Below are 27,893 nucleotides of genomic sequence, written 5' to 3' on the forward strand. Positions count from 1 at the left end.
ACACTACAGATTTATTTTTGGTGCCTTTGTGAGTCACATGCTGACGAATTAATATCTTGACAATAGTCAGGTGTGCTTGTGTCATATGAGTTTGCAGCTTGACGGTGACATGGAGCATAAGTCACAACGTTATCAGTATCACAGCCTGACGCTTGTCACAGCAGATTTGTCACGCTGCAGGGAGCTGTCACATCCGCAGGGCATGTCACCGTTACTCACTTATCATGGCTGACAACTCCGACCAGGACATCAGCTCGGTTCACCACGCTGAGCGTCTCACATAACTGCACATATGTGTGGATGATGTGTCGGCTCCTGGTGACTAAAGGGGACTTTATTAACCTGTTAATGCCCCGGGCACCTGTCGGATGTTTGTCATCTTCTTGGATCAATAAAGGTGTCCATCAGGTCACTGCCGGGGCTCAATCAATCAATCCAAACTTCTTCTTCTCATCCAAACTGTAGCATTTTTTTGTGCACACTGTTATTGACGGAGTATAAAAAAGGGAGAACATGAGAAACATGGGATCGGTTTCAACAAAGCACATTAGGGCGAAGCCATGTTTTAAGCTTTATATGTTTGTGGGCCTTGCCATTCAAGTTTCTGAAATATATAGTATCACTGCATTTGGACTCCCTTTAATTAATAACTCTGGCAGAGATAGAAAGCTGCAGTTTATGAGGTGAAAGGAATAGTTTGAATATTTTCTGTTCATTTTATTTAATCTGTTTGTCCACAGATTGATGATGCCCTTTGATAGGTAAATTGTTGTTTTTTAATCCTTAAGCGTCTTTAAAGATGCTGTTTAAATTCCTGACCATTACAGTCAAAAAGAGGCGCTTAACTAAGAGAGTAATTCAACCAGAGCCAGCTTGTAGTTGGTAAATATTTTAATGAATCTGTGTGAGAGACTCAAAAACGAAAAGCTCCCACTGGAAGAGAAGAGGAGAAACAAGCAGAAAGCCAAGCACTGTAGATCGGTAATCAGAGCAGAGGAGTTAGTTCCGAAGAGTTCAGCCCGCTGGCCTCTCATATTGTAAATTAGGTTATATTTCCACTATCTGTCATGTTTTACAGTGTGATGAAAAAAAAATTCAAGTCATTTGTCATAAAAACACGGGGTCAAGAAAAGCAAGAAGAACAGTTCAGCTCAGTAAATTTGATCTAATTGTCTGTATCCTATGTTTCTTTAACTTGTATTTTGCTTATTTTCACATAAATAGAAAGATAAATAAGTCAGTTTACCATTATATGATTTTTCCACTTTTTTCAACACCATGGATATTTTTTAACAATCATCCGTGTGCAATTGTACATCACTGCAATGCTGATAAAGGTGTGCGTGTTCTTTGGAGGACAAAAAACAGCTAACACCAAAATGTACATGTTATATGTATTGTATGTACATTGTACAATACACTGTGTGTATTCCAGTGTACGTAGATAACTTATTTTTATCTAATACAATCAGGCAGATCATTTCATTAAGCTGTAACTGGCACTGTATTATTATTATTAGCATGACAGAGATACTGACCTTCAGACTGCAGGCCAGCACACAGACACAAAACTACAACAGACGAGGAAACAGCAGCAAAAAATATGTTTAGCTATCATATCTTTATTATCTGCAAGTATGAACACATGAAGAGGATTTTCTCTCTTACTTTGGCTTAAAACAATATTACAAACAAACAATATTCGAAATGAAAAATGGCTCTTCAATTTTCTGACTGCAAAAAAAAGGAAAGGATGAGTGTTGTAAATTAAGTTGCACTTTGAGAGCATCCCGCTTCACCTCGACAAACGGTCATTATTAGAAAACTGGGCCCAGGACATCCACTGAATAACAGCAGACTTAATGAGGGAGCCATTTTTAGACCCTCCATCCCATCGTCTCCATAACAACTAAAGGGCAGCCAGGACTGACTAATGGTCTGTTGAAAGACAGAGAGATGGAGGAAGTGGGGAATGAAATGACAGAGGTGGCAGGAGATGGTGGATGGAGTGATTGGAGTGAAAGAAGGGGAAAGAAGAACGTGTGAAGGAAACGAGTTGTTGAGACTGGAGTGAGAAAGGGGGGGGAATACATATAAAGGGGGGATAGTTAAAGGTGTGAATCTCACAAGGATAATTTCATTTCTATATTTGTGTGCATGATGGTGTTGAGCTATTTTAATCTTGTCCCTCCTCCTCTCGCTCCTCTTAATTAAATCACATGACGCTTTGTGTCGGCTATAGACAGGACTAATTCTCACCATCCCTTATCACAGTCATATAATTGGTTCTATGTGTTGCTAGTTCTTTTTCAGCTGTGTGATGATCAAGCCTGCAATCATTGTAGAACAAATGACTGAACCAAGATGGCTCTGACGTGTAAATCATGTGCTTAAAGAGCTGTAACTCTTTTACACAACCCACATATCAGGTCTTATATGATGTTGCCTCCATCTTTGTCTTCTCTTATGGTTTATTCTACGTCCGCACTTGGTACCAAATGTCGTCAAACTGCATCATCTTGTAACAGAGATTACAATAATTCCTACCTGTTGAGCCTTATATAGTGCTAGATCAGACTTTATATAGAGATGGATGATGTGTCTGCCCCTCCTCCCTCCATCCAAAGCCAAATATCCCGGATATGAACGCTGCAATCTTGAGCATTTGGAGCCACAATCTGTGCAGTAGTACAAAGGTCCATACACACACTCGTCCAATCACAAGTCAGTCTCAGCTGTCCATCATGTCTTTTCCCGCCATTATTATAAACTTTTTCACATTTAGCTTTTAGATTTACGTCATCATTTGAAAACTACACTTGATTAATATAGTTATGATTAAGCTTGACACCACAGCACCCAGGACAGTGAAAGTTGGAGTTAGGGAGAAAGGTAAATCTTATGACTCTCTGACTTCAGACTCCTGAAATATAATGTTTTCCAATTCTCTCTTAAACAATAAACATAATCCTCAACTCCCCCTTTTGCTATTTTCCTTCTGTCTTTACCTCCCCTCTCCATCTGCCTCTCTCTCTCACTCAGCCGGCATCCAGATGAAATGTGTGTTCAGGTCAGTGGAAAATGGACAAACAAGAGAAAGTGTCAGAGGTACGATTATAATTGGGGGGAGGCTTGAAAAACAGGTGAAGAGCGACAGGAAGAGCAACAGGAAGGTGTAGAAAGAGAGAGAGAGAGAGGGAGGCAGACTAATTAGGAAGCATGGGGGGGGGGGGGGGGTCACCAGACACAAGCAAAGTAAAAATTGAATTTCTGAAGGGACTCTGGCTTTGTGGGATAAAGGCTCAGGGTTTGTGCATTTGTGCGCGTGAGCACGTTTGTCCGTGAGCTGCGTGTCTCTCCAGCCAGAGGGTGTCCTGCCCTCCGTGGATGGAGCTGCTTTCTTTGTTCTCCTCCTAAATAGCAGTTGTCACAGTCGTCCTCCCACACACAGAGAAACAGCCAAAAGCCCCAAAAGCATCCTCGTTATTTTCTCTTTCCTCTGCCTGCTGGAGACCCTCACGTCCTCATGCACTCCATATCTGAGCAAACCTCCCTCACCATGTATGATGGCCTTGGTGCGACTGGGTCTTTTTATTTTTTTACACAGCTCCATAAACCAAGAAACTGTGGCATTTAAAAGCGTCTGCAACACATAGGCAGCTGTGTCCGTGTCTCTCTGTATTCTTTCTGTGTGGATTTGTAAATGGACATGTGTATGTGTTTACCTCTATAGGATCCTGGCTGCAGCTGGGGCACATTTGAACATCTCAGTGGACCTGAGGACGCTGAGGGCGGTGCGAGTGCTTCGACCCCTCAAGCTGGTTTCTGGCATCCCCAGTAAGTGCCACACTTATATCAACGAACATATACAAATATATATACATTGAAAACTTCAGAATAATGCAGTCAAGTATAACTTGCTGCTATGATAACTAATAAGGCGGTTAGGGTTGGACTAGTGGCAGAAACTTGGACTACTGGCAGAAAAAGGTCTCTGGTTCGATGCTGGTTCGACTCCACGGTTCGACTCCACGGTTCGACTCCACGGAGTTTCAACAAAAACTTACCTGGATGGAATAACAACAAAAGACGAACCTGGATCTGTCAAAAAAAAATCAAAAGACTATTCTCCCTACCCTGTCTAGTGCCCCTGAGCAAGGCACCTTACTCCCCCAACATCTGCTCCCCGGGCGCCGTACATGGCTGCCCATTGCTCTGTGTGTCCTGCACCAGATGGGATAAATGCAGAGGACAAATTTCCCTCAATTGCATGAGTTTGTCTGTGCATGTTTGTGCATGTGTGTGGGATAAATAAAAATGTATCTTAAATCTTATGTATCTTAAATCTTAAACTTGCTGCAGCTGCTGATTATTTTTTACTGTTGATTATTCTGCTAATGGTGTTCCCCTTAAATTTTCCATTGTTTGATCTACAAATTCCTGGGAAATTCAAAAGAAACGCTCTTTCAAGACAAGACAAAATAAATATTCTCATTTGAGACGGTGGAAACACATATTTATATTTGATATTTTGCTTAAAATATTCTTGAATAATACATTTAATTTAGTTAGTTGTTGGAAAATTTGATTATTTGATTCACCATTTAATGTCTGCTGGACATCAATTTTAGAAAATGTACTGTGAAGTATAAGGGATCAATCTTAGAATTTTTATTATGAGTGTATCACAGGTTGGTATAAAATGTGATCTCACATGAATCCTGCTGTCGTGTGCTTCACCTCCAGGTCTGCAGATTGTCCTGAAGTCAATAATGAAGGCCATGGTCCCTCTGCTGCAGATCGGCCTGCTTCTGTTTTTTGCCATACTCATGTTCGCCATCATCGGCCTGGAGTTTTACAGCGGCAAACTGCACTACACCTGCAAACCCCAGCCTGGAATACTGGGTACAGATACACTTGTAGTTTATCTCCGTCATATACAGGTTCCCTTAGTTATACGCAAAACCTCCCAGCATATTAAAGTTAGTATATGCATGGTGTTGCTTGTTTATTCAGTATGCACAGCATGTATATTAAAACAAATTGGACGTTTTTAAATGACAGCTTTGACAACAGATGCTATCTATACTCTAAATACTCAAAGATTATAAATGCATATGCCCACTACAGTGATTGGACTGTAATCTTCTTTTCAACCCTGACTGAGCAAAAGAGAACTCTAACTGAGCCCGACACGAGCCCAACAGATCAAGCCAAATGTTTTCCACAATTAGAAACATGTGCACAGAAACCCAGACCAAAGGAGAGTAACATGTAGAAAGGACCTAAATTATTCTGAAACAAATATGAACAAATAAAAGATTCAGTTTATAGCTATTTTTAACAACAATCTGAGTCAGTGTTACACCGTTATTATTGTTCATGTTAAGTGTGTATGTGTGGCTTTATGTCATGTGTATTTACAGAGAAGGCAGCGGCTCTATTGTTATAATCACAACTCCCGAAACACATGCGTGCACACGATGTGACGGCAGGCTGCACCTGGAGACTTGATCAAACCGAACTGACGGTGTTGTCCTGTATAATTAAATCCAACAAAAGCTGCACACCACAATGGTTTATTGTACGTTCACAGCTGTCATTAACCACCGAGCCGCTCCTGTCACTGTCACACTGACGCTGAATGAACAGCGAGATAACACAGACACACTGAAGGGAGCATTTTATGTCAGTGTGTAGTCATATCACAGAGCAGACAGGTACTCTGAGTGATGGAGAGAGATTTGTCTTTTTTTTTTTCACTACTTTTTACGGATGACTTTACTGACTGTTTAGCCAATAAGAATTGTTTCAGGTTGAGAATTCACTGTCACACAAGTTAAATGTTGGTTAAAAATATAGGTCAAGGGTGTTCACTTGGTACGTAGATTAAAAACTAATATTTCAAATTTAATTTACTCAAGCTTAAATATCATTAGACCTCAGTGAAATATTTATACTCCTTATATATACTTTAAGTTCTTCACCTTCTATGTAAAGTGCCTTGAGATTATGTATATTGTGATTTGGCGCCATGCAAATATAATTTAACTTGAATTGAAAATAACCCTCATACCTTCCTGTTCAGAAAACGAGACAGTGGACTCCTCTGAGTATGAGTTCCCGTGTGGTGTGCGCCAGTGTCCTTCCAAATACGCCTGCCACGGCACCTGGATCGGCCCCAATGACGGCATCACCCAGTTTGACAACATCCTGTTTGCCGTCCTCACTGTCTTCCAGTGCATCACCATGGAGGGATGGACCACTGTCCTCTACAATGTAAGATAGCTAACACACACAAGCACTCAGAGGTGTGACACTCACTGATTGAATGAGGGTTGCATGAGTGTTACAATTTGTTACAATTTCGACTCTATTAACCATACTGAAGAGAATGGGCCTCAGGTTCGAGCTTGCCCCCTGTATCTTTGCCTCTCATACTGTTTGCCTGTGGATAGAGCGCATGTGGAGGAAGGTTACTGGGTTCTGATTTTAGTGTTGAAACTGCAGAGTGCTTTGTCGATTCCTGTTTTTCTATTAGCTTGCGTATGCTGCAAGGCCTGAATAGAGATTAGACTGCCCACGTATGAAATATGGCTGACTTCAGTATAATGAATCAACGAGCACGGCAGCAGAGGCATTGACAAGCAAAGCCAAAGACAGGAAATATTTGCAGATATTTGCAGTTTAAATACCGGCAGGAGTTTGTATATGATAGAAATTGTTGAGAGTGAGACATATCAAATGAAAAGAGCACCCCAGCTCTGGTTGGTTGCCTGAACTCCATTTATTCTTGCAGTTTGTGCTAAATTCAGTAGTTAATTTAGTAGTTTTTCCTTACTCTTGTTGAGGGTTAAGGACAGAGGATGTCACACCATGTTAAAGCCCTATGAGACGAATTGTTATTTGTGAATGCGGGCTATACAAATAAAATTTGATTGATTGATTGATTGATTCATTAGTTTATTTAAAATGTGACTTGATTTTTGATCTGAGCTTGACTTTCTATTGCTCTAAGACTAACTGACAGGATGGACACACACAAGTCAAAAACAACTGAAAGCTTTTATCCAAGTCTTTTAGAAGTCCTGTAGAGACTTCTCCAGATCCACCATTCTTACTTTTAGAGACTATGTTTTGAGAGCTTTACAAAAGTGAACACGAGAACTTATCATGCTGTATCTCCTGGAGACGTGTTGAAGTAATGAGCACTGAAACCAGTAATAATGTAGATGTCAGACAGGGATTTGCTGCTGCTGCACTGGGCTTCACGAGCGTCTATGTCTCAGTGAGAGGAGCAGGCGGACACACTCACACAGTGTGCACACAGAGAGGCAGCCAGTGGAACCATTTGGGAGATTGATGAAGCTGTTGCCTGTGTGACCATCAGACCAATCACGTCTCATCATGCTCACATCTGCTCGCAGCAGGGCCGAATTACAAAACCTTGTTCACTCTATGAAATAATGTCATTATAACAAGTCATTAGAATAACATATTGCAAAATAATTATCATTGCCATCACGTGGGGCGGCTCAGCTTTGACATTTGCAAAGTAGGAACTATAGTATAGTAGGACCACCTCTACTCCTGTTTGTCTGTGCAATCATTCAATCAGTCAATCATGCAGCGGCAGTGTAATGCATAAAATCATACAGCTACTTGTCAGCAGCATGTCAGGAGCTTGGCATGATTGTTGCTTTGAGTATTTCTGAAAGTGCCGATCTCCTGGGATTTCACTTACAACAGTCTGTAGAGTTTCTCAGAACAACACATGTCGGGTTCCTCTCCTTTCAGCCAAAAACCAGAATTTGGAGCTTCCATGGGCCCAATCTCAACAAAACTGGACAATTGAAAACTGAGAAATGTAGTCTGGTCCAAATAATCTGAATTTGTATTGAGGCTACAGATGGCAGAGTCAGAATTTGGCAATAATAGCATAATTATATGAACCCAGCCTTGTGTCAACAGGCCAGACTGTGATTGTCGGTGGTTAAATGGTGTGTGGAATGTTTTCATGTCAGATTATGGGCCCTTAATAACAACCAGGCATTGTTTGAATGCCACAGTCTGTCTGAGTATTGGTCCTGACCATGGTCCTCCCTTTATGACCACAACTTACAATCTTCCTTGGATTATTATGGTGTACCCACTATTTTGTAAACCTTTGTACACTGTTTTTTTACAAAAGAAATAAATAGCTTTTTGATTCAGATTTGATTCTGGTTTAGTCAGAGGTAAATGACAGAGTTGTTCCCAAATGTTTAACAGCCATACAATTTAGATTTTGCCCATTTTCACAACAATTCAGAAAATATTGTATTTTGTTTTCTAAGTGAAGCTGAATGAGCTTCAGTGATGGACAAGGACAGACAGAGGAAAGAGACAGACAACATGTTGCTGTAACAGGACTGCTTACCACAGACACCTGTGTTCTCAGAAAAAGCATATAACTTTCTCAGGTCGAGGTTTTCTTTAAAGCAGAGAAGCAATATATCATCTTTATACAGCCGCAGTTCACAGAAAACCTCCACACATTCTCTCTGTGAGCCTGAAGCAGATCGATGCACATGATGTCTCTGTTCGGAGCCCAGCCTTCTCCCGGGATCAAACCTTCAGCAGCCGCAACAAATACCTAAACTTTCTTTGTGTTTCTGTCTTGTGTCGCAATGGCAGCATGAGTTGAGTCTGCTCCAGCCTGACTTGATTTTATAAAGATTAAACTTCTTTTTTTTTTATGTCTCAGACTGACGATGCCTTAGGCCCCAGCTGGAACTGGATCTACTTCGTCCCTCTCATCATCATCGGCTCTTTTTTTGTCCTTAACCTGGTGCTAGGAGTCCTCTCTGGGTAGGTTCGCCCTTTAGTCCTAAGATTCCAGTTTAAGCATATTGAGTTTCCAGTGTCTGACTGCCAGACAGAGTGTCCCAGTTAATGGTCGGTCTATTTGTGTCTCAGTAATTCAGCCTGTAGCATAGCCCTTTACTTGACATTCCAGTCCATTGCATGTTGGTCCATGGTTAAATGTTGCATTCAGGTAGTCTTTGGTCATTAGTATGAATCATGCCTAATATGTAACAAGTGTCAGTCATTGTTAAATTCACTGCAGGATATGAGTCAATAAAAACTAGGACAACTGTGGTTGTATGCATGTATTTTTATTTACATATTCCAGACCTTTGAGAAGTGGAATCTAATCAGTTCATCTTTGAGTGACAAGTTATCCAAATTTGAAGTTATTCCCCAAATGCAAACTTGAGATATCATGTTCAAGAGGCCAAAAGTCAATCTCACCTATGACAACCTGAATTTGACCAGGTAGTCTGAGTCTGATATAACGTTTGTTCCAAATTTGAAAGAATTCTGTTTAGCCATTCTAAAACCATATAAAGGCACATCATAAAAGTGTGCTTTACTTTACTTACTAACTTTGCTGTAAACAAGAAATCTGGAAACATCCCCAGGCATCACCCTGATGAAGGTAAGATCGCCCAAAAGGTTTTGTGAATAACTCGTGGAGAGAGGAGCTATGTGAGGTATATCTTTTTTGTTTGGTTTGATGGACTTGCTGTATAAGCAGCCTGCATATGTTGTGTATCACTGCTCATCCTGGTGCTTTTACTTTTCTGGTGGAAAGGCTTGAGAAAAGAGCTAGATTGGTCTCAGATGAGGGGCCAAGAAAAAGCCCACGAACCCTCAAGGTTAGGGGGTTCGACGTGGAGCTAGCAATGATTCCCTGTCAAAACAAAAATCTGTCACAGAGGCCTTATGCCCAACAGATGACTAAGAGGATTAACTGACGACTGCTCAAATGTTTGTTTTGGTCTCTGTGAAGGTTCAGCCTGGTCTCCGGGTCCCTCACATCATCCTTTGAAGAATTTATCAAATGAGCTGCAGGTTTACATGCACTTTGTTTAGTTAATGGGAGTTTCTGTTTCCCTGGTATGTTGTGTGGATGGTGGAGAAACTATACTGTCAACTGTGTCTCAGCAAGTGGTGTCAGATTCTGTTCAAGTTAATTAGTTTTACAAAAGGTTAATTGGGGATCCATTGCCATTATCTCCATGGTAAAGAGAAGAGACCTCCCCTCCCCCATCCTCTCTTCTCCTCCCCCATCTTTTCCTCTCCTCTTTTCTCTCCTTTTGTGGTTGAATAAAAAATGAGCGTTCCCGACAACAACAGCAATTTCCCCCAGTAATTATTTACCCCCCTGACCATAAATCCTTGTACCCTGAAAGAGTAAATACATGTTTCTGTGGTCTCTGCAGGGAATTTGCCAAGGAGAGAGAGCGGGTGGAAAACCGCAGGGCCTTCATGAAACTGAGACGCCAGCAGCAGATTGAGAGAGAGCTCAATGGTTACCGGGCCTGGATCGACAGAGCAGGTGGCTTTATTCCCAGTCACAGCCGAGAGGAGACGCAGTAATTTGGCTCCTGATGAGAAAAAGGAAAAATCGATATTTCACTTTAGGCTCAGACTAATCCTTTTAATTGTGGAACTAACTTATGCAACCTGTTGTCTGCATGTCGGCTTTTTGTTGTGCTACAATTGAGCGACAAATATAGTTGCAAAGAAGAAGATTCCACTATATCTGCATCTGAGCCATCATCAGCTGCTCATTTCTGAATATACTGTGACTTTGTGCTTTCCAGAGGAAGTGATGCTTGCGGAGGAGAATAAGAATACAGGACCCTCTGCTCTCGATGGTAAGAACTTCTTGTTTTCCTGGTTTGTGCACATTGTCACTCTGAAGCTCTCACATTGCTTTACATTCTATTTCAATTTTAAGCTGGCCAGTGTGCTTTGTAAAGGCTATTCAGTCATATGCTGTTATATTTTTTGTTGCTTATTTTTATGATTTTAGGTTAAACACAAATTTTCTTAAAATACATATATAGACAATTTTTTTAAATGGTGTTATCTGTTGGGGGGGACAGTCCACCACTTTGGTCCAAAACTGAAATATCTCTATATTATACCTTTGATTTCTATAAAAAAAAATTCACCAGAGGATGAATCCTAGTATCTTTGGTGATCCTTGGAATTTTCGTCTAGTGCCACCATGAGGTCAAAATAAAACCACTGCTTCTGTATATGACCGAATTAATGACGTTCCCTTCCACCACCACAATGGTTAGGGCAGCCAAGATTTAGGTTGTCACCTGACCACCTGACCTAATATAGCGCCATCTTCAGGTCAAAACTATAGCATAACACATTGGTTTATGTGCTAAACATATAACATTCCCCTCAGTAGCTCTACTAGCCAATTTACTCTAATTAGCGAATGTTAACAGGCAAAACAAATAAGTTGGACATGATCAATACTATACCAAGATCAAAATTTGTTGTAATTTAACATTAGGCCCCACAGACCATGCTTTCATAAATAAAACCGTATTAAAATTGTGACCATGCTAGTATGCTGATGTTAGCATTTAACCCAAGTAAAACATAATGGAGCCACTAGCAAATTATCCATATCATTATCTATATCCATTTCCTATTTGAGCTTGCACTTGCACAGATCACTATTACATCCCACACTGTAACTCTGAATGCCACAGAGAGAGAGCATTAGCAGTGATGCTGTTAAACCTGCCGCTAGACACAGGGCTCCACAGAAGGCTGAGTTCCTGCTCTGACCCTATCAGCTCCACTGTGACCTTTCCTCCTCGCTAAACCAGCAGGGCTTTTATTAAATGTTGATTGATTGGCAGCTCTCAGGAGTCTCCCAGAGTGGAGTACAGGTGGTGCCTATGGTGAGAACCTTCCTCTGTTCTGCTTTCCGACTGCACACACAAACACTGTCACTGAAATGTGCACATGCAAACACTTACACATGGATAAGTGAGAGGAGTGTTTCTGCTTCAGTGTGTTTCTTTGACTTGAAGTTCAAACAAGTACAAAATCAACGAAATGATGCAAATATGGAGTATAAACAGATTGCAGGCTGCTGGGATGGAAATAAATGCAGAGGCTCTGATAGCGTTGCCGCACTGTAGTTGCCTTAGCAACCTCTGATCTGAAAAGGCAGGAACATGCATGTGCTTGTTGTACGTGTGTGTGTGTGTGTGTGTGTTGACAGGACCATCCCTGCCTTTTGTAAACACTCCTGTATGTGTCAAGTGGCAGCAATATTTGTGTGCGTGTGTGTGTATATATATGTTTGAACAGCGGCTTATTTTTAAAATGTCCTCAAGCAAATATTGACCTCAAGTAGATTCGGCACAAGGTGGCGGGAAGGTGTTAGTGGTGTAGGCTAAAAGGTAATCATAACCACATCGGTGAACAATCATCATACTCGCCTCGGCATGTGCGCACTGCACGGCGTTTCCCCCCCGACATTGTTTGGCTGTAGCACTTGAACGCAGCTTGAATGCATGGACCGTCAAATCGCCTCAGAGCATGGTTTGCCATGATGGAGATCTCGGAATAGAAGCAGAAGATTTTCATTCAGTTGTTTGGATCATTACACAAACATTAAATCATCGTTTTTATCTCATTCATAATGAGCCCAGCTTTGCCTTTCAGCTGAAGCTTCACAGGCATGAGCTCGTCATGCAGATGCTCCTTTTCATTGCATTGTCATATTGTCTATTTATTGATGTCTTTATAATGAAGGGGTGGTCATACAAAGTGCAGTTTGGGCCATGTTGATGTACAGCGAGTTTACAAAAGTGCTCACTTCCAAACTTGATAAGCACACAGTGCTGGACAGAAGCGATGAAAAGACCTGAAGACAAAGAAATGTCCGCACACTAGTTAATGGTCCCCTAAGTTTTTACTGACCTCCCAGGTAACGTTTCAGGCGCAGGTCCTTCTTCAGGCCCTAAATGTTACCTTGGAGATTTATAAAAAATGTGTGGTGTGTAGATCTTTCTTGTCTTCTAAAATCAAATCGGTGATTCAACATGACATCAAGGAAAAACTGTTACAATGGTGTTGCCCAAACGTCGACCTTGTGTCACTGCCCTGACAGTATGCTCCCTCTAATTTCATAGAATGCATTACTGTCTGTGCAGCGTGTAGTACTTTTTAATTCTCATCATGCTTTGCCAGCAGTGCTGAAGAGAGCCACCACCATCAAGAGGAGAGGCATGGATGTTGGGCATCGAGGGCAACCAGGGGAAGAGCAATATGGTGACATCTCCGCTGTGGGTGAGTGGGAGTCTCGACAGGCTCGTAAATATGGGCATATATATTGTGTACATACCGCAGTGCATACTTGATAAGGCTGTTGAGCTCAGACTCAGGGCTCCGGATTCCGAGTGGGAACATGTTGTACAAGTACTGTCTCTCCCTGACTCTTGTTTCCCCCCAGGCGTCCCCATGGCCAGACCGAGTATCAGGAGCGTCAAGCGAGGTCCGACAGCCTATTTTCGGCGGAAGGAGCGTCTCCTTCGCATCTCCATCCGCCGGGTGGTGAAGACAAACACTTTCTATTGGACGGTGCTCGGCCTAGTGGCCCTCAACACACTTTGTGTGGCTATAGTTCACCACAACCAGCCTCTCTGGCTGTCCACCTTCCTCTGTGAGTCACACCTCATTTAGGCAGCTGCAGGAATATGATGCCTCTAAATTTCACAGTTTTATCATGTTTTTGCAATAAGTCAGTTTCAGAATAGTTATGACTGTCTCTGTTCCAGACTATGCAGAGTTCCTGTTCCTCGCTCTGTTCCTGACTGAGATGTTCCTGAAGATGTACAGCCTGGGACCACGTCTCTACTTCCACTCCTCCTTTAACCGCTTTGACTGCAGCGTCAGTACTCTGTCACCCTCTCCTCATATTCGTTCCTCCCAAAATTCAACTGCTTGTGTTGGTTATTGATGCAGCATCCTCCCTCACACCATATATCTCTTCCTTTCTGCATCATTTTTGTGCCACTCTCTGTCACTCCTCTCTTGTCATCATGTCATAACTGTCCCTATACATCAGTTTATTGATGTGTTTTTTTATTAAAGCTGCAGTTCCTTAAGAATTTAAATTTTTTCAGGTCATTGTTGGCAGCATCTTTGAGGTACTCTGGGGTTTCATCAGGCCTGGAACTTCATTCGGCATCAGTGTCCTGCGTGCTCTCCGTCTGCTGAGGATCTTCAAGATCACCAAGTTAGTCACTTCCACCGTCTTTGTATTGTAAGATCTTACAAAGTTAAACTCTTACTTGAGTGTTCAAGGTCACTTATATACAAATTAATTTCAGTGTTAGAATTTTGCACGTTGTTGTCTTTTTCCCCACTAACAAGGCCTTTTGTTGCTGTCAAGGTATTGGGCGTCTCTGAGAAACCTGGTGGTCTCTCTGATGAACTCCATGAAGTCCATCATCTCCCTCATTTTCCTTCTCTTCCTCTTCATCCTTGTATTTGCGCTCCTGGGCATGCAGCTCTTCGGTGGCAGGTAACAATAAAAAGTCATCAGCAGCTAGAAATGCATTTCCTGTGGTTCCAATGAACACAAATTCAGAAAACTTAACACAAGTCTGATGTAGACGTCTTGGTTCAGTGGATTTCTCTTGATTGAACAGACACAGAAGTGAGAAGCGAATAGATTGTCCTGTTCACAGTTGTTTTCATTATAGAATGAGACTGAGCCTGTGCCTTTGTCACACTGAGCTATTGCTCGCGTTTCCCTCGAGTACAATGCTGTTTCCCACAAGCTGTCATTTCAATAAAGGCTGGCTGAATTAGACAAGCTTGGCATTAACTGGCCTCCAGAATACAGAGTTTAGAAAAAAATCCAACTGTTGCACCACCACCCAGCCAGTCAGAGAGGAGGAAGATGGATTTTTCTCCGAATGTGCTTTTTCAAGAAAATATGTGTCACATCTTGTTTCAAAGGTTCATCTTTGAAGACTACACTCCAACCAACTTTGACACCTTTCCCGCTGCCATCATGACCGTCTTTCAGGTCTGGAAATGTGACGATTTACTGCTCTTTGCCTCACACACCTTTACTACAGCAAATCATAATGCAAGCTCATTTTTAATTATTTATATCATTGATGTTTGCGAAGCACAACTTTTGTGGATGATATTCTGTGTGTTTTTCTCAGATCCTGACTGGAGAGGACTGGAACGAGGTTATGTACAACGGTATTCGCTCTCAAGGAGGAGTGAAGTCTGGCATGTGGTCCTCCATCTACTTTATTGTGCTCACTTTGTTTGGAAACTGTATCCTTCATGACTAAGAATATTATTTTATGCAGTTATTAGGCTTATTATAGCTTGTTATATCCCATCTTGTATATATTCAACTTTTTTTTAGGTTAGTTAAAATATAAGAACCATAAAATTTCTCATCTTTTAGTCCAGGTTTCAATTACCAACTCCAGACAAAAGATAAATAAAATGTTTGAGGCATTTCACCACTTTATGAGACATTTTATGGTAAAATTGCAAATTAACTGAAAAATGTTGCATTAAAAATAATGAATAGTAAGCAGAGAGTAACAAACCTTTATTATCAAATCTTTTTTATCAATTCACACACAATTATTAATTTCCATTATTCATTTTGGATACATGTCATTGTCACTCCCACTTTCAATTATTTTCTGTTATTTCCACCCTCGAGGCCACTTTCCTGAAATGATAAATGGCAGCTTTGTGTTGTGAATGATGAATGTAATGCTGAGTTTTACTGTTTTAATCAAATCAGCTTTACATTAATCAAGTCACTTGATAATTTCTCACTCCATTATTAACCTATTTTTATTATATATAACTTTTTTGTGCTCAATTTTTTTCCCTCACACCAGTTCAAGAAACAGAGCGTACAGTCTGAAAGTGAGAGGTGACGTGTGGTTTTATGTCTGGACTGGATCACACAGACTGACCGGATGGTTGAATCCCATGCGAGTACAGTTATCAGTCTCTTAACAAGGAGTCGGTGTCAGTCCTTAACTCAGCTGTGACCAGACACTCTGCTGAATGTCTTCTTGGCCATCGCTGTCGATAATCTTGCCAATGCACAAGAACTCACCAAGGTACCAAACAGAGATATAACTATAATGAGTAAGACTGCGCTAATATCTGCTTTGATTCTTGTTGGAACATTTTTCTTTCTGCTGGATGATAATCTCTTCACTCTGTCGAGTCCAGTTCTGCTCTCTCCTACTTTTCACTTCGGTTCTGTTTAATTATTTAAACTCCCAGATGCTTTAGTCGTTCAGTCGCCTTTTCCTCTCTTGATCAGGATGAAGAGGAAGCAGAGAGAGCGTTCAACCAGAAGCACGCTCTCCAGAAAGCCAAGGAGGTCGGGCCGTTGTCGTCCTTTATGTCCTCAGAGTAAGTAAGAAACCGCTCTCCCTGCCTGACCTGCTCCTCGCCCTCACTCCCTCCAGAGAGCGCATCTATGGGTCCGACCCACGATGCAACACTTTGCACGGGCTGCTGTGTCCTCCAGCAAATGACAAGTTCTATCATTTGGTGCAGTAGGTCAGGGTTAATAATAACGCAGAGCAGTTATAGAGGAAGGCTAAGGGTCGTCACGTAACACGTCAATTGAAGCTTAATCAGTATTTGTGTCTGTCCCGCCAGAACTTATTGATAGACTGAAAAGCCTCCTGTCAAACCTCTGCCTGCTGGCAGCGCTGCAATCTTCTCCTAATTGAAGTCTATGTCTCCATGGTTACTGGTTCCATACCAGGGGTGGGAGGTGCCTGTAGTGTTGTCATGGAGACAGGGTTACGTAGTGTCCAAATTAGCCTGGTGTGTCCGTTACAGTAAAACAATAAAGTGGATGTCGTGGTTGTAGAGGAGAAGTAAAACTAAGTGTGTGCAGGCTCTGATCTGTTGTCTCACTTGTGGAAGGTTTGATTCCTAAGGTAACGTGACCTTGTTTTCTCAGTGTCCAGCTTCCTGCCCGGTGGATTGCTTCATTACTCAGTGCATCGTTATAGGTGCTGGAAGTGCATGTGCATGCACACGAGTGGGGACGTCTGGTTCAGTAAACAAGCACTTTGTTGCATGTGCATGTGGAAGATTTCAGAATTATGTCTCTCTGTTTTTCTCTTTTTCTCTTTTTCTCTTTTTCTCTTTTTCTCTTTTTCTCGTTCGTTCTTCCGTTCTCTCTCTTTCTCTTTCTTCCTTTCTGTCTTTGTCACTCTAGTTCTTTCTTTTTGTTCCTTCCTCCCTTTCTTACTTTCTCCCTCCCTCCCTCCCTCCCTCCCTCCCTCCCTCCCTCCCTCCCTCCCTCCCTCACTCCCTTCCTTCCTTCCTAACCTTCCCTCCTAGCCTTCCCTCCTCAAGGCCTTTGTTGCTATTTTCTCGAAACTTCCTGCACATAAATGAACTGAAGGCTCAGACCGAACCAGGAGCAGAACCAGGGCAGAAAGTGAAAGTGTAGCAGTGGTTTAGTGTCAGTTGAGCGAGCTGAGGGTCAGGCCCTTGTCAGAGCCCATGGAGGAGTCTGGAATCCCTCAGGGTCGTCTGGGCCGGCATCTGTATTCAGAGAGGACACTGTGAACTTTAAGGGCTCCTGGTCTCAACTCTGATGTCAGCTGTGAAACCCCACAAGTACCTGCCCCCGGTGACCTTGAAGCAACTTGCATGACAGCATTTGCTCAGTAAAAAAGAGAGACGGAGAGAGAGAGATGCTGCATGTTTGGGGCTGATGATCATTTCACCTTGGGATTGCATGTATCAATGGTCAGCATGATTACAGGAAGAAAAACCGAAGTTGCACACACGCTCACGGAGAATGCATTAAATCATACGAAAACTGTAATATCTGGATGGTGTTTTCAGTGTGTGTGCAGTTTTTCTTCCGCTGTGAAGTCTTCGATCGCTCGCCTCAAATGCTCTTGAGCATTTTGAATATTTTAGAGCATTATTTTCTGAAGCTGTGCACATGGATTTCCTGACTTTGGCTTTACGAGCATGTCCTGAAGGAATGCAAGTGTGTGAGTGAGGTGGCAGTGGTGTTCAGAGCTGCATCCCAATGTGATTTTGTACAAAGGGTATATAAACATGTTCTCTTACCCCCCATCTCTATGTTTCTACCCATACTGTAACCCTGACTGTCTTTTAATGATGTCTTCTATCAATGTTGTACTGACTGTTATGTTTTTTTACTGTTTTTAACACTGTTACCATCTTGTTTGTTAATGTGCCGCTTGGCTCCAATGGAGACACACACCAAAGCAAAGAAAGTTCCTTTTTAAATTTATGACTGCTTCATTGATATTGTTTAAAAGACAAGAGAGAAGTAATTCAGTTTCAAACCGAATGCATCATGTTGCAGTTAAGTATAAAATTAATATTTAATGTGTGTGTGTGGTCTTCTAAAAGAGCAGCTCTAGCCTTCAGCGATGAATAACAAATGGAGAACATCTAGTAAATGCCATTAATATTGTGCGTAGTCGTTCTCGTGACGTGGTCTTTGTGTGAAAGGCCAGGTTACGATCTCTCTGGACCGTTTGCTCTGTGTGTCTCCTGGCCCTGTTTTGTCTCTGCCCACAAAAGCACTAATGTCTTGTTTTCAACCAATCGCTCATTGATTACACGGACCACACAAGAGTCCTCGACTCCAGTAAGTAACACTGTCTGCCCTGCTCTCTGAATTTCTTTCTAACGCCTGCCTGATTTTTTAAAATGGGCTAAAATGTCCCAGACTCATCCTGTGTCGCCATGCTCCTGTTCACGCTCTGTCCTGTACCTCCCAACTCTCAGAACTACACATTTCTTAAATCTATTCCACTGATTTCATTCTGCTTCATGCTTTTGTTGTATAAAAGTCACACAACAGTCCCAGGCTTTGTTAACGTATCACCCAACATCCCCATTGATCCAGTAAATTACTTCATGTTAAGATGAATATGCTTTTTTTTTACTCTTGTTGATAAACCACTCAAACATCAGACCAAAGCACCTGCTCTGTACTGTGATGTGAAGTTTTTGATGCAAGTGTTTTGATTGATAATTTAATTAAAACTTTTTTATAGTAGAATTTTAAGTCTGAAATCTTACAAACTAATTTCAAACCTGGATGAATAAAGTCTTAATCAACCGAGTATATACGAGACGTGACACTGAATGTAATAAATTCTCTGCTTCTGACGTGATGTCTTGTCTTTCTCTCCTCAGTGGAAGCCGTAGGAGGCGGCCCTACCTGTACAGGAAAAGAGCAATCCACCGCAGCCGCCCCACCTACTCCTGCTCCATGGAGGAGGCGCAGGGCAGCATCAGGGAGGGCCGCCCACCCCCACCACTCAATCCCTGTAACTCTTTCATGTCCAGGGGAGAGAGGAGAAAAAGGATGACCATGTCAGTTTGGGAGCAGAGGACCAGCCAGCTGCGGAGACACCGGCAGATGTCCAGCCGAGAGATCCTGGTCAGCGGCCCCAGCGAGGAGAAGGACGGACCCCCGGCCTCGGCCCAGGCCCAGGCCACGCCAGGACACCCACTGTCGCTGCACCGCAAGGCCATGCAGAATACGCCGTCTGGGAGTTTGAAACACTCAGCAGATCCCTTAGCATCACCAGCAATGAACCAGGCTTCCTCCGTGTCTGTGGATAAGCCTCTGGGCGCCGTCCTCTCTGGTGACATACCTGAGCCCCCCATCACCATCCCTGAGTCACTGGACCCCACAAATGAGCCTCTGCCTGATGCCTCTGTGTCTTTGACCATACAAGAGCCTTCAGAATCAGAGACCGTCTCTGAGAGTAAAACACTGGGTGTTAATCAGGGTCACAACAGCATCAGCGAGCGTAGGAGCCCCAGGTTGAATGGTGATCGCCAGCACAGGGCAGTGAAGAAGTTCAGACCACCAGATAACATTGACTTGCTGACTCCTGAGATGGGAGGTCTTAGCGGGATCAGGGCCAGGAGGGCGGCGCATCACTTCGACCGTAAGAGTGGAGCTAAAAGTCAGGTGTCATCTCCCGAGAACGAAAGCCATTTGGCAAGTCGCTCGGTCAGCAGAGAGAGAAAGAGAAACCCCGGGAAAGTAGAGGAGAAGGAGGTGGAGACCAAAAAGGAGGAGGAGGAGGCGGTGTCCGGACCTGAGGAGAGCAGGTGAGACAAGGCAAACATGTTTGTTTGGCAAATAGACTGTAAATAAAGATGGACGACACGTCTCCACTTCCTCCTGTTGTACAGAAATAACTAATTAAAACCAAACTGGCTGTGAAAATCAACACTTTATCAATCATACGAGTGATGTCAACTACCTAAATGACCTTGAGAGAGAAATGTATTTGACCTGTAGGCTTCTTTAACTTTATTTGCCTCATCAGTTAACATGGTGGAGGTTTGTGACCTGTACCGTAGCCAGCCACCAGGTGGCGCACAAGATGGTTTGTCTCTACTTTTAGGGAGCTGCATTGTCGTCCATCTTTATAGAGAATCTATGGTTTAGCAGTAAGTTTCATCCTTAATAATCAGATCAAATAAAGTCAAGAGAAATGGATATGATTTCAAGTAGAGTGAAGGATAAGATACAGAAAGGTTTCTGGGTCAGATTAATACCTGGACATCATATTTCTATGTTTAATACCAGTGAGTTTTAGTGATGTGACTCTACACCATCGTGCTCTTCTTTTCAAGCCTATAGGTTCATCACCCTACAACCGTACTTTTATGTATGTGTCTTTATGAAACCAATGTTTTCTTTCTGTATCTGCAGAAAGGTTGAAGGGGAAGAAGGAACCATAAACCCACCAGATGACCAGCAGAGCAAAACTGGTGACCTGTGTCCTCAGAAGCAAGACGAGCTTCTCCAGCAATCAGACCCTTCTCCACCGGCCAAACCAGAGGACGACAAAGAAGAGGACAAATCTCAGCTCAGCTCCAGTGTCTTCATTGAGATGCCCAGTGCAACTTCATGCATGGAGCTGTCTACAATCACAGGTACTGGTGCAGTTGGGGGATTTCAGTTGCTTTCTGGTAACATTAGTAAGGGATTTGTGACATTACTGCCTTTACTTCACTGCAGCCCTGTCACCTAGAATAAGTCGAATTTGGACCTGACACCTCGTTGTCTTCCCGATTAGTTGACTGAGTTGTGCTCCCGTAAATTAATCTGTCAATTGCTGCGGCACCTGTAGCTGACAGTTTGTTTCCTAAGTGACGACCTGCCCCGCTTTTGGCTTCATAAATCGATTACTTTTTATCTCTCTTTAAAGAGAAGGTCTTCACCGCCCGCTATTTTTGTCATCATCATCATTTTGATGTATCAACAATTTTGCTGTCAGTACTGACAGTTATTTGAGTGGAAGTAAAGGGGTCAGAGGTGGTGTCATAGGTTTTCAAAATAAAACATATCCTCGCAGGCTTCATATAATCTGATTCAGATGTTAAAAATACAGAACAATCATTTAAATTTCTTATATCTCCAGATAAAAAGCATACTAACCTGCTTCCTATCCACGTCTAGTTAAATTTGACCTGTGCCCAGACCCGTAGATATATGCAAATATATTTTTAACCCTTGCACAACTTTTTCTCAGGTTCCCAACATGGTGCAGGCTCGACTCTTTTACTCTTACATGGGACAGGATTCGTTTAATTAGAGGGATCCTCAATCCAAACCCTTCCCACATCTCATATATCTCTGGATGAACATAATTCTTTCTGAGCTGTCAGCCATGTTTAATTCTCAAACTGGCAAAAACACATTCACTGTTGTAGAAATGTACCATTTGAGGAAAATGTTGTTACTGAAAGAATCTAAACAAAAAGAATACATCAGGGTCTTGTTCATTTTATATCTATCACACTTAGTTTGAAATTGTAGCCCCCAGAGTTCCAGCTCTTTGAGAAGCGGTGAGTCACATCCCCATCTGAGTCGGTCCCCATTTTGTTCACTGATGCAGTTCACAGTATATCCCAAAACCGAAATATATATAATATGACTTCTCCTGGCCTCCTCTAGTGAACAGCAAGGATCCTGAAATCTGTAAGTCAGAGAAGGAGGAGGCCGAGGCCACAAATCCTGTCAACACTGTGACTCCAAACAGCATGTTCATCTTCAAACCTGACAACCCGTAAGTGGCTTTTCACTCCTGCCTCTCACAGGAAACTGTGTTTTACGGTTTGTCTTAATGGAGCAGACTTTTCACAGACATCCTCACAGCAGCGCAGCTTCCTTAGGGATACGTTTCAAGAGAATATTGTTGTGATATAGAGTGATGGCAGTTCAAACGTTGTGTTCAGAGTTTTGTCTATTTAGTTTAGATTTGCTGCACACTCTCCATGCTGTTTACTCCTCCTGCCATTAACTTTCAGCCAGCCTAAGCCTGCACAGTCTCATGTGGTACCTGACCTCACTCTGCCATCTGCTCCCCCTCAGGGTGCGTCGAGCATGTCACTACGTGGTGAACCTCAGGTACTTTGAAATGTCCATCCTGCTGGTTATAGCTGCCAGTAGTATAGCTCTTGCTGCTGAGGACCCTGTGGCTACCTCCTCTGACTGGAATAAGGTATATGCTCCCATTTATCTGTTTAGTAAGTCATGTGTCTGACACAGGGACAGCTGTAACATTAATAACTTAATATGAGCTGGAATATTTCTGCTGGTTCAGCGACGACCATCAACCAAATCAATATTAACTCCTGGGATTGATTTCAATCACCCTTTATCTGTGCCTCGGGCCTCATAGCTGTTCCCATCAGTGCTAAACAGCCAAAGTGCCGCAAAGAAAAAAAAGAAAATTATTCCAAAAAACATTCCTTAAATTGCTTTGCAAAAGGTTGTTAATGTGAGTTGATGGGAGGCAATTAGATCGGTGATGAGTAGGGTGAATGAAGTGTGAGGTACTCTGAGTCTGCTTGTTTATGGGAGGATAATTATCTTGTTTTGTATCATCATCCGAGACTGTTTCTTACTAAGCCTCAAGCTTCTATTTTTGGTGTTAAATCTACAAATTATTTTATCTTCTAATTTTTCTCTTTGACTGTTCCTCTGTCTCTCACATGTTGCAGGTTCTGCGTTATTTTGATTATGTTTTTACTGGAGTCTTCACATTCGAAATGATCATTAAGGTGAGTTACTGTGTAAAGATGGTGCGCTAATGATGTCATTTAATGAGATGATTGTAAAAAGCTATTGAGCAACAGAAACTCTCTCAGGGACTCAAAGTTCCTTTTGTGCGATGTTGGCTTCTTTACCAAAGTTAAAAAGCCCATGAAAATGAAATTAATTTGTCCATCAAATGATTTGTGTAATGATTACTTTAATCAGAAACACCTTAAAAAGATTTGAATTTATAGTTGTCTGCATGCCATGAAACCATTGCACACTGTTGTGTCATCCTCAGATGATCGACCAGGGTCTGATCCTCCATGACGGCTCCTACTTCAGAGATCTGTGGAACATCCTGGACTTCATCGTCGTGGTGGGAGCACTGGTGGCGTTCGCCCTCACGTCAGTCACATGACTTATTTTAACTACTCACAATCACTCATTATATTTGTAATCATGAAATTGTCTTTAAATCATATCTCATTTGCTTTCAGTCTGTAAACTAAAGGTGTAGTCTTCTCTTCCATTCTGTTTCTAACTGTTGATATATGTGTTCCTCTCTCCTGTTGTTCCTTCATCTGTGGATGGCGCCCCCTGTTGGACTGACGAGCAGCAATGTGTTGGGGTAAAAGCCGCCGCTTAGAGATTTTAGCATCTTTAAACTTGCAATATTCAGAGTATCAATTGCGTAGAATAAGTCAGATTAAACTTAATATAAAGATGATGAATAACCAAAGTTCTGCAAGGAGTTTTTAAAAATGTGACATTTACTGTGCTTCTATGTGTGATACAATCTCTGTTGTGCTGCACAGAAATAACAAAGGACGGGACATTAAAACCATCAAATCTCTGCGAGTGTTGCGGGTCCTCAGACCACTGAAGACCATCAAGAGACTTCCCAAACTCAAGGTCAGACATGTTCTGTCTCTATTTGTGTTGTTTGTATAATTCTGACAGCATTTGCCGTTATGAGCTACTTGATAAAAAGATTTTTAGAAATACTACTCTAGGCGATCAAAGCAATACAAATATCAATCAGGTTGTACCAAGTGCACTTGAATGCATATGTATATACTAGTATTTGTATAGCACCCAAATCAGTCTTACTTCTCGGATAATGTATTTTGATTTATTAGATGAGCAGGCTTCAAGTGTATATGTTAACATATTAGTGGTCCTTCTCACCACAGTGTCCACACACACACACACACACACACACACACACACACACACAAACTCGCCCATACACACACCGACAGGAACCAACCCTATGACCTCCTTCAGAGCAGGGACAGGTGATAAACCATGAGGTAACAAACTGGGATCATTAGACCATGAAGATGTGTTGTCAGGGACCTTACGTCACACGTAGACTGTGTAAAGGGAAAGGAGAGGGCAGAGAAGAGAGAGGGGAGAGAAGAGGGGAGAGAAGAGAGAGGGGAGAGAAGAGGGGAGAGAGAGGGGAGATGAGCAAATATAAAGCTAAAGAAACCTGGTAGTTAAAAAGGAGAGGAGAGGGTTAGCATCATGTTGTCTTGATAATGGATGATAGAAACAACAAGCAAAGTCCCGACTGGACAATAACATAACTTTGATAACATGAATCGAAACATGGATCACTGCTAATCTTGATAGTTTTATGTGGAGAAGATGTGAAAATGAAATATCTGAAGCCCTGCACATTTTATTTCCTCTTATCCCATTTCTCTTCCTCCTCCAGGCGGTCTTTGACTGCGTGGTGACGTCTCTGAAGAACGTCTTCAACATTCTCATTGTCTACAAACTTTTTATGTTCATCTTTGCTGTCATCGCTGTGCAGCTTTTTAAAGGGAAGTTTTTCTACTGTACTGACAGTTCGAAGGACACGGAGAAGGACTGCCAGTAATACTCCTTTACTTCTTTCAGTACTTCCTCCCAACTTTGTTGTTTATTTACTTCCATCTGTCTTCATTTTTATGTTTGTCTCTTCCTGTATTTTCCTTTCCTCTTTTTTTGTTCACTTTTAATTAAAAACGTTTTTACACTTACTTTCTTAAATTTGTTCTTTATTAATTTCCTACTCTCCCTCTCTTACTTCTTCTTTCCCTGACTATTTCTTTCTTTCTTTCTTTAATCATTTAATCAATTCATTATTTTTTGGGTTGATATTGTTTAACTGTATTTGTTCTGTGGCTCCATGTCTCCTGAAGATTGACACTAAAGAGAATAAACCCTCTATATATATTCTGCACTTGTAATTTGTTTATAGTCTGATGCACCTCTGCTGTGTGCTGTTGCAGGGGTTACTACATCGACTACGGGAAGGACAAGAAAGAGGTGAAGAGAAGAGACTGGAAGAGACACGAGTTTCACTACGACAACGTCATCTGGGCTCTGCTCACCCTCTTCACTGTTTCCACTGGAGAGGGATGGCCTCAGTGAGTGGAGTTTCAACCATGTGATAGCTATCAGAGCACACAGAAAAAAAAAGAAATAATAATAATAAAGTAATTTGATTATAGTTTTTTATTCTTCATCAAAGTACAATATGGGAAGTGAACAGGTCTGGTGTAATTTCAGTCAAATTGATTTATAAATATTATTTAGAATTTTTTATTTTATTTACTAATAACTGATTGATAAACTGAAAAACCTTTGACTGTTACCCTGGTGTCTCTGCATCTCTGTGTCTCTCAGGGTCCTGCAGCACTCAGTGGACGTGACCGAGGAGGACAGAGGGCCAAGCCACGGCAACAGGATGGAGATGTCAATCTTCTACGTCATTTACTTTGTCGTCTTCCCTTTCTTCTTCGTCAACATCTTCGTGGCTCTCATCATCATCACCTTCCAGGAGCAGGGGGATAAGATGATGGAGGAGTGCAGCCTGGAGAAGAACGAGGTGAGGAAAGATTCTTCCTGTCCAGAATAGCTGCCATGTCTTCTATATATTCCTCTTTCACTCTCTCTCTTTCCTGTATTTCAGAGGGCGTGCATCGACTTTGCAATCAGCGCCAAGCCCCTGACCCGTTACATGCCGCAGAACCGTCACACGTTCCAGTACCGTCTCTGGCATTTTGTGGTGTCCCCCTCTTTTGAGTACACTGTCCTGGCCATGATTGCTCTCAACACCATTGTGCTGATGATGAAGGTGAGGAAGATGAAGCAAAGACATATATAGCTGAACTCTTTTAAGACTTGAACCTGTCTTTCTCCGTCTGCCCCCACTCCTGAACATGACACACATGCTTTTTTCACACAACCCTGTTTGCTAAGAGGAAAAAACTCACCTTGTGTGGCTTCTCGGCAACATCTTCTGTTATGAACCTGCGACTGTTAACACTTTGGGTTTAAAATAAGCCCAGATGTGTCACTCCTGACGGTGCAGAACCTGAAGTGTCCTTTTTTGCAAGCACCACCTCAACACACTGTGATGTTTGCTTTTGGATCGGCTGATGTTTTAGTTTTTTTCCACCACTCACGCTGCACAATTTATTTCCCGAACTTGCCTTTTCTCGGGCTGCGCTGCTCGTTCAGACAGACGGACAGAAAGACACGGGGTGACTCAGCCTGTATTAAATATTGATCTATAATGTCCAGGGGCTGCTATTTAGCATGACCTCATTAACGGTGGCTGCCGCCCCCAGAAGAATGACTCCTTTTATAGTGCGACAGATGAGAGGTGCAGAGACTGAGGCAGGATTTATGGGTCTGGAGGAATCTTCCATCAACCCGGAGATCTGCTGGTTCTCACTGGTATCGGCCTGGTATCATGAGGCTGAGCTGCAGTGAACTGTTTAGGGAAGTTCCATTTTTATCTCACTTGTAGCACACATTTCCTGTGGTTTCATTTCTGCCCCCTTTCTATTTCCAGTATTACTCTGCACCGCCGGCGTATGAGGCCGTGCTGAAGCACCTGAACACGGCCTTCACTGTTCTCTTCTCTGTCGAGTGTGTCCTCAAGATCATGGCCTTCGGCTTTCTGGTGAGAGCAAAAGGGCAGAAATGCAACGTGAATGTGACTTAAAGATCCTCTCAGGAAATGACTCCAAGTGTCTCCTTCATATTTCTGCAGAACTACTTTCGAGACACGTGGAACATTTTTGACTTTATCACCGTCTTGGGCAGCATCACTGAAATTGTGGTGGACCTGCAGGTAATAAGTAAAACATGACATCGACAGACTTGAACATTGGGTGAAAGTCTGATTTATATTCTGTTCTCTTCCCAGGACAGTTTTACGTTGATCTTTAAATATTTACATTGACTGGGTTTCTGTCCTTTTACCAGTCTATTGACACGTTCAACATGAGTTTCCTGAAGCTGTTCCGAGCTGCTCGTCTGATCAAGCTGCTGAGACAAGGCTACACCATCCGGATTCTTCTGTGGACATTCGTCCAGTCCTTCAAAGCCCTGCCCTACGTCTGCCTGCTCATCGCCATGCTCTTCTTCATCTACGCCATAATTGGCATGCAGGTCAGAGGGAGTAAAGAAGGAGACACGATCAGTCTCTGTCTCTCTGCGGAGACGGTGTTCAACTTGCTATATTTCGGGTTATTTTTGCTTGTCTCTCTTCAACAGCATGGTCTTTCAGGTTGAGAGCATGTCTTACTGCTTTCACTCCAAACCCCTCAATTGCACTGTAAAGGGCCCTGTGCGTGTGCCTAGATTTGCTCTGCTTGTGCTCAAACCGCTTGCACTCAGACATTTTTTCATTTTCATTTGTCAACACAACATTTGGCATTCAATTAGTGGTGGAATTTTGAGTTGTTGCAAAAAAAATCAAATATCAGGACGCATCAGAGGCAGCAGAAGTTTTACTCACGCGCACAGAAGCAGCCTGAGCACTGGGAGAAGAGCTCAAGCTGGAGCGCTGGAAATTTATCCAAGCAACTAAATATATGATTGCACATCTTGAACACAAGCAGAGCAAGTCTAAACACAAACAGGAGCA

At 42.3% G+C, this 27,893-nt stretch overlaps 1 protein-coding gene across 1 annotated transcript in view; it reads left to right on the plus strand.

Moving 5' to 3' along the window:
- Positions 1 to 27,893, plus strand: part of LOC133010222 (voltage-dependent R-type calcium channel subunit alpha-1E) — a 74,659-nt gene that overhangs the window by 38,732 nt on the left and 8,034 nt on the right. Inside the window, exons 5-34 of the mRNA XM_061077719.1 lie at positions 3,734 to 3,837; positions 4,747 to 4,905; positions 6,089 to 6,279; positions 8,747 to 8,850; positions 10,269 to 10,384; positions 10,653 to 10,706; positions 13,066 to 13,161; positions 13,325 to 13,534; positions 13,650 to 13,762; positions 13,998 to 14,110; positions 14,267 to 14,398; positions 14,839 to 14,908; positions 15,054 to 15,171; positions 15,919 to 15,986; positions 16,196 to 16,287; positions 19,087 to 20,016; positions 20,627 to 20,850; positions 21,875 to 21,986; positions 22,292 to 22,421; positions 22,924 to 22,983; positions 23,259 to 23,365; positions 23,577 to 23,588; positions 23,776 to 23,872; positions 24,684 to 24,844; positions 25,243 to 25,380; positions 25,640 to 25,841; positions 25,926 to 26,090; positions 26,814 to 26,924; positions 27,015 to 27,095; positions 27,230 to 27,415. Coding sequence (XP_060933702.1) covers positions 3,734 to 3,837; positions 4,747 to 4,905; positions 6,089 to 6,279; positions 8,747 to 8,850; positions 10,269 to 10,384; positions 10,653 to 10,706; positions 13,066 to 13,161; positions 13,325 to 13,534; positions 13,650 to 13,762; positions 13,998 to 14,110; positions 14,267 to 14,398; positions 14,839 to 14,908; positions 15,054 to 15,171; positions 15,919 to 15,986; positions 16,196 to 16,287; positions 19,087 to 20,016; positions 20,627 to 20,850; positions 21,875 to 21,986; positions 22,292 to 22,421; positions 22,924 to 22,983; positions 23,259 to 23,365; positions 23,577 to 23,588; positions 23,776 to 23,872; positions 24,684 to 24,844; positions 25,243 to 25,380; positions 25,640 to 25,841; positions 25,926 to 26,090; positions 26,814 to 26,924; positions 27,015 to 27,095; positions 27,230 to 27,415 — 4,456 coding nt within the window. The remainder of the gene's footprint in view (positions 1 to 3,733; positions 3,838 to 4,746; positions 4,906 to 6,088; positions 6,280 to 8,746; positions 8,851 to 10,268; positions 10,385 to 10,652; positions 10,707 to 13,065; positions 13,162 to 13,324; positions 13,535 to 13,649; positions 13,763 to 13,997; positions 14,111 to 14,266; positions 14,399 to 14,838; positions 14,909 to 15,053; positions 15,172 to 15,918; positions 15,987 to 16,195; positions 16,288 to 19,086; positions 20,017 to 20,626; positions 20,851 to 21,874; positions 21,987 to 22,291; positions 22,422 to 22,923; positions 22,984 to 23,258; positions 23,366 to 23,576; positions 23,589 to 23,775; positions 23,873 to 24,683; positions 24,845 to 25,242; positions 25,381 to 25,639; positions 25,842 to 25,925; positions 26,091 to 26,813; positions 26,925 to 27,014; positions 27,096 to 27,229; positions 27,416 to 27,893) is intronic.

Source organism: Limanda limanda, chromosome 9 (genome assembly GCF_963576545.1).
Source record: "Limanda limanda chromosome 9, fLimLim1.1, whole genome shotgun sequence".
In the NCBI taxonomy this organism is placed as follows: Eukaryota; Metazoa; Chordata; class Actinopteri; order Pleuronectiformes; family Pleuronectidae; genus Limanda; species Limanda limanda.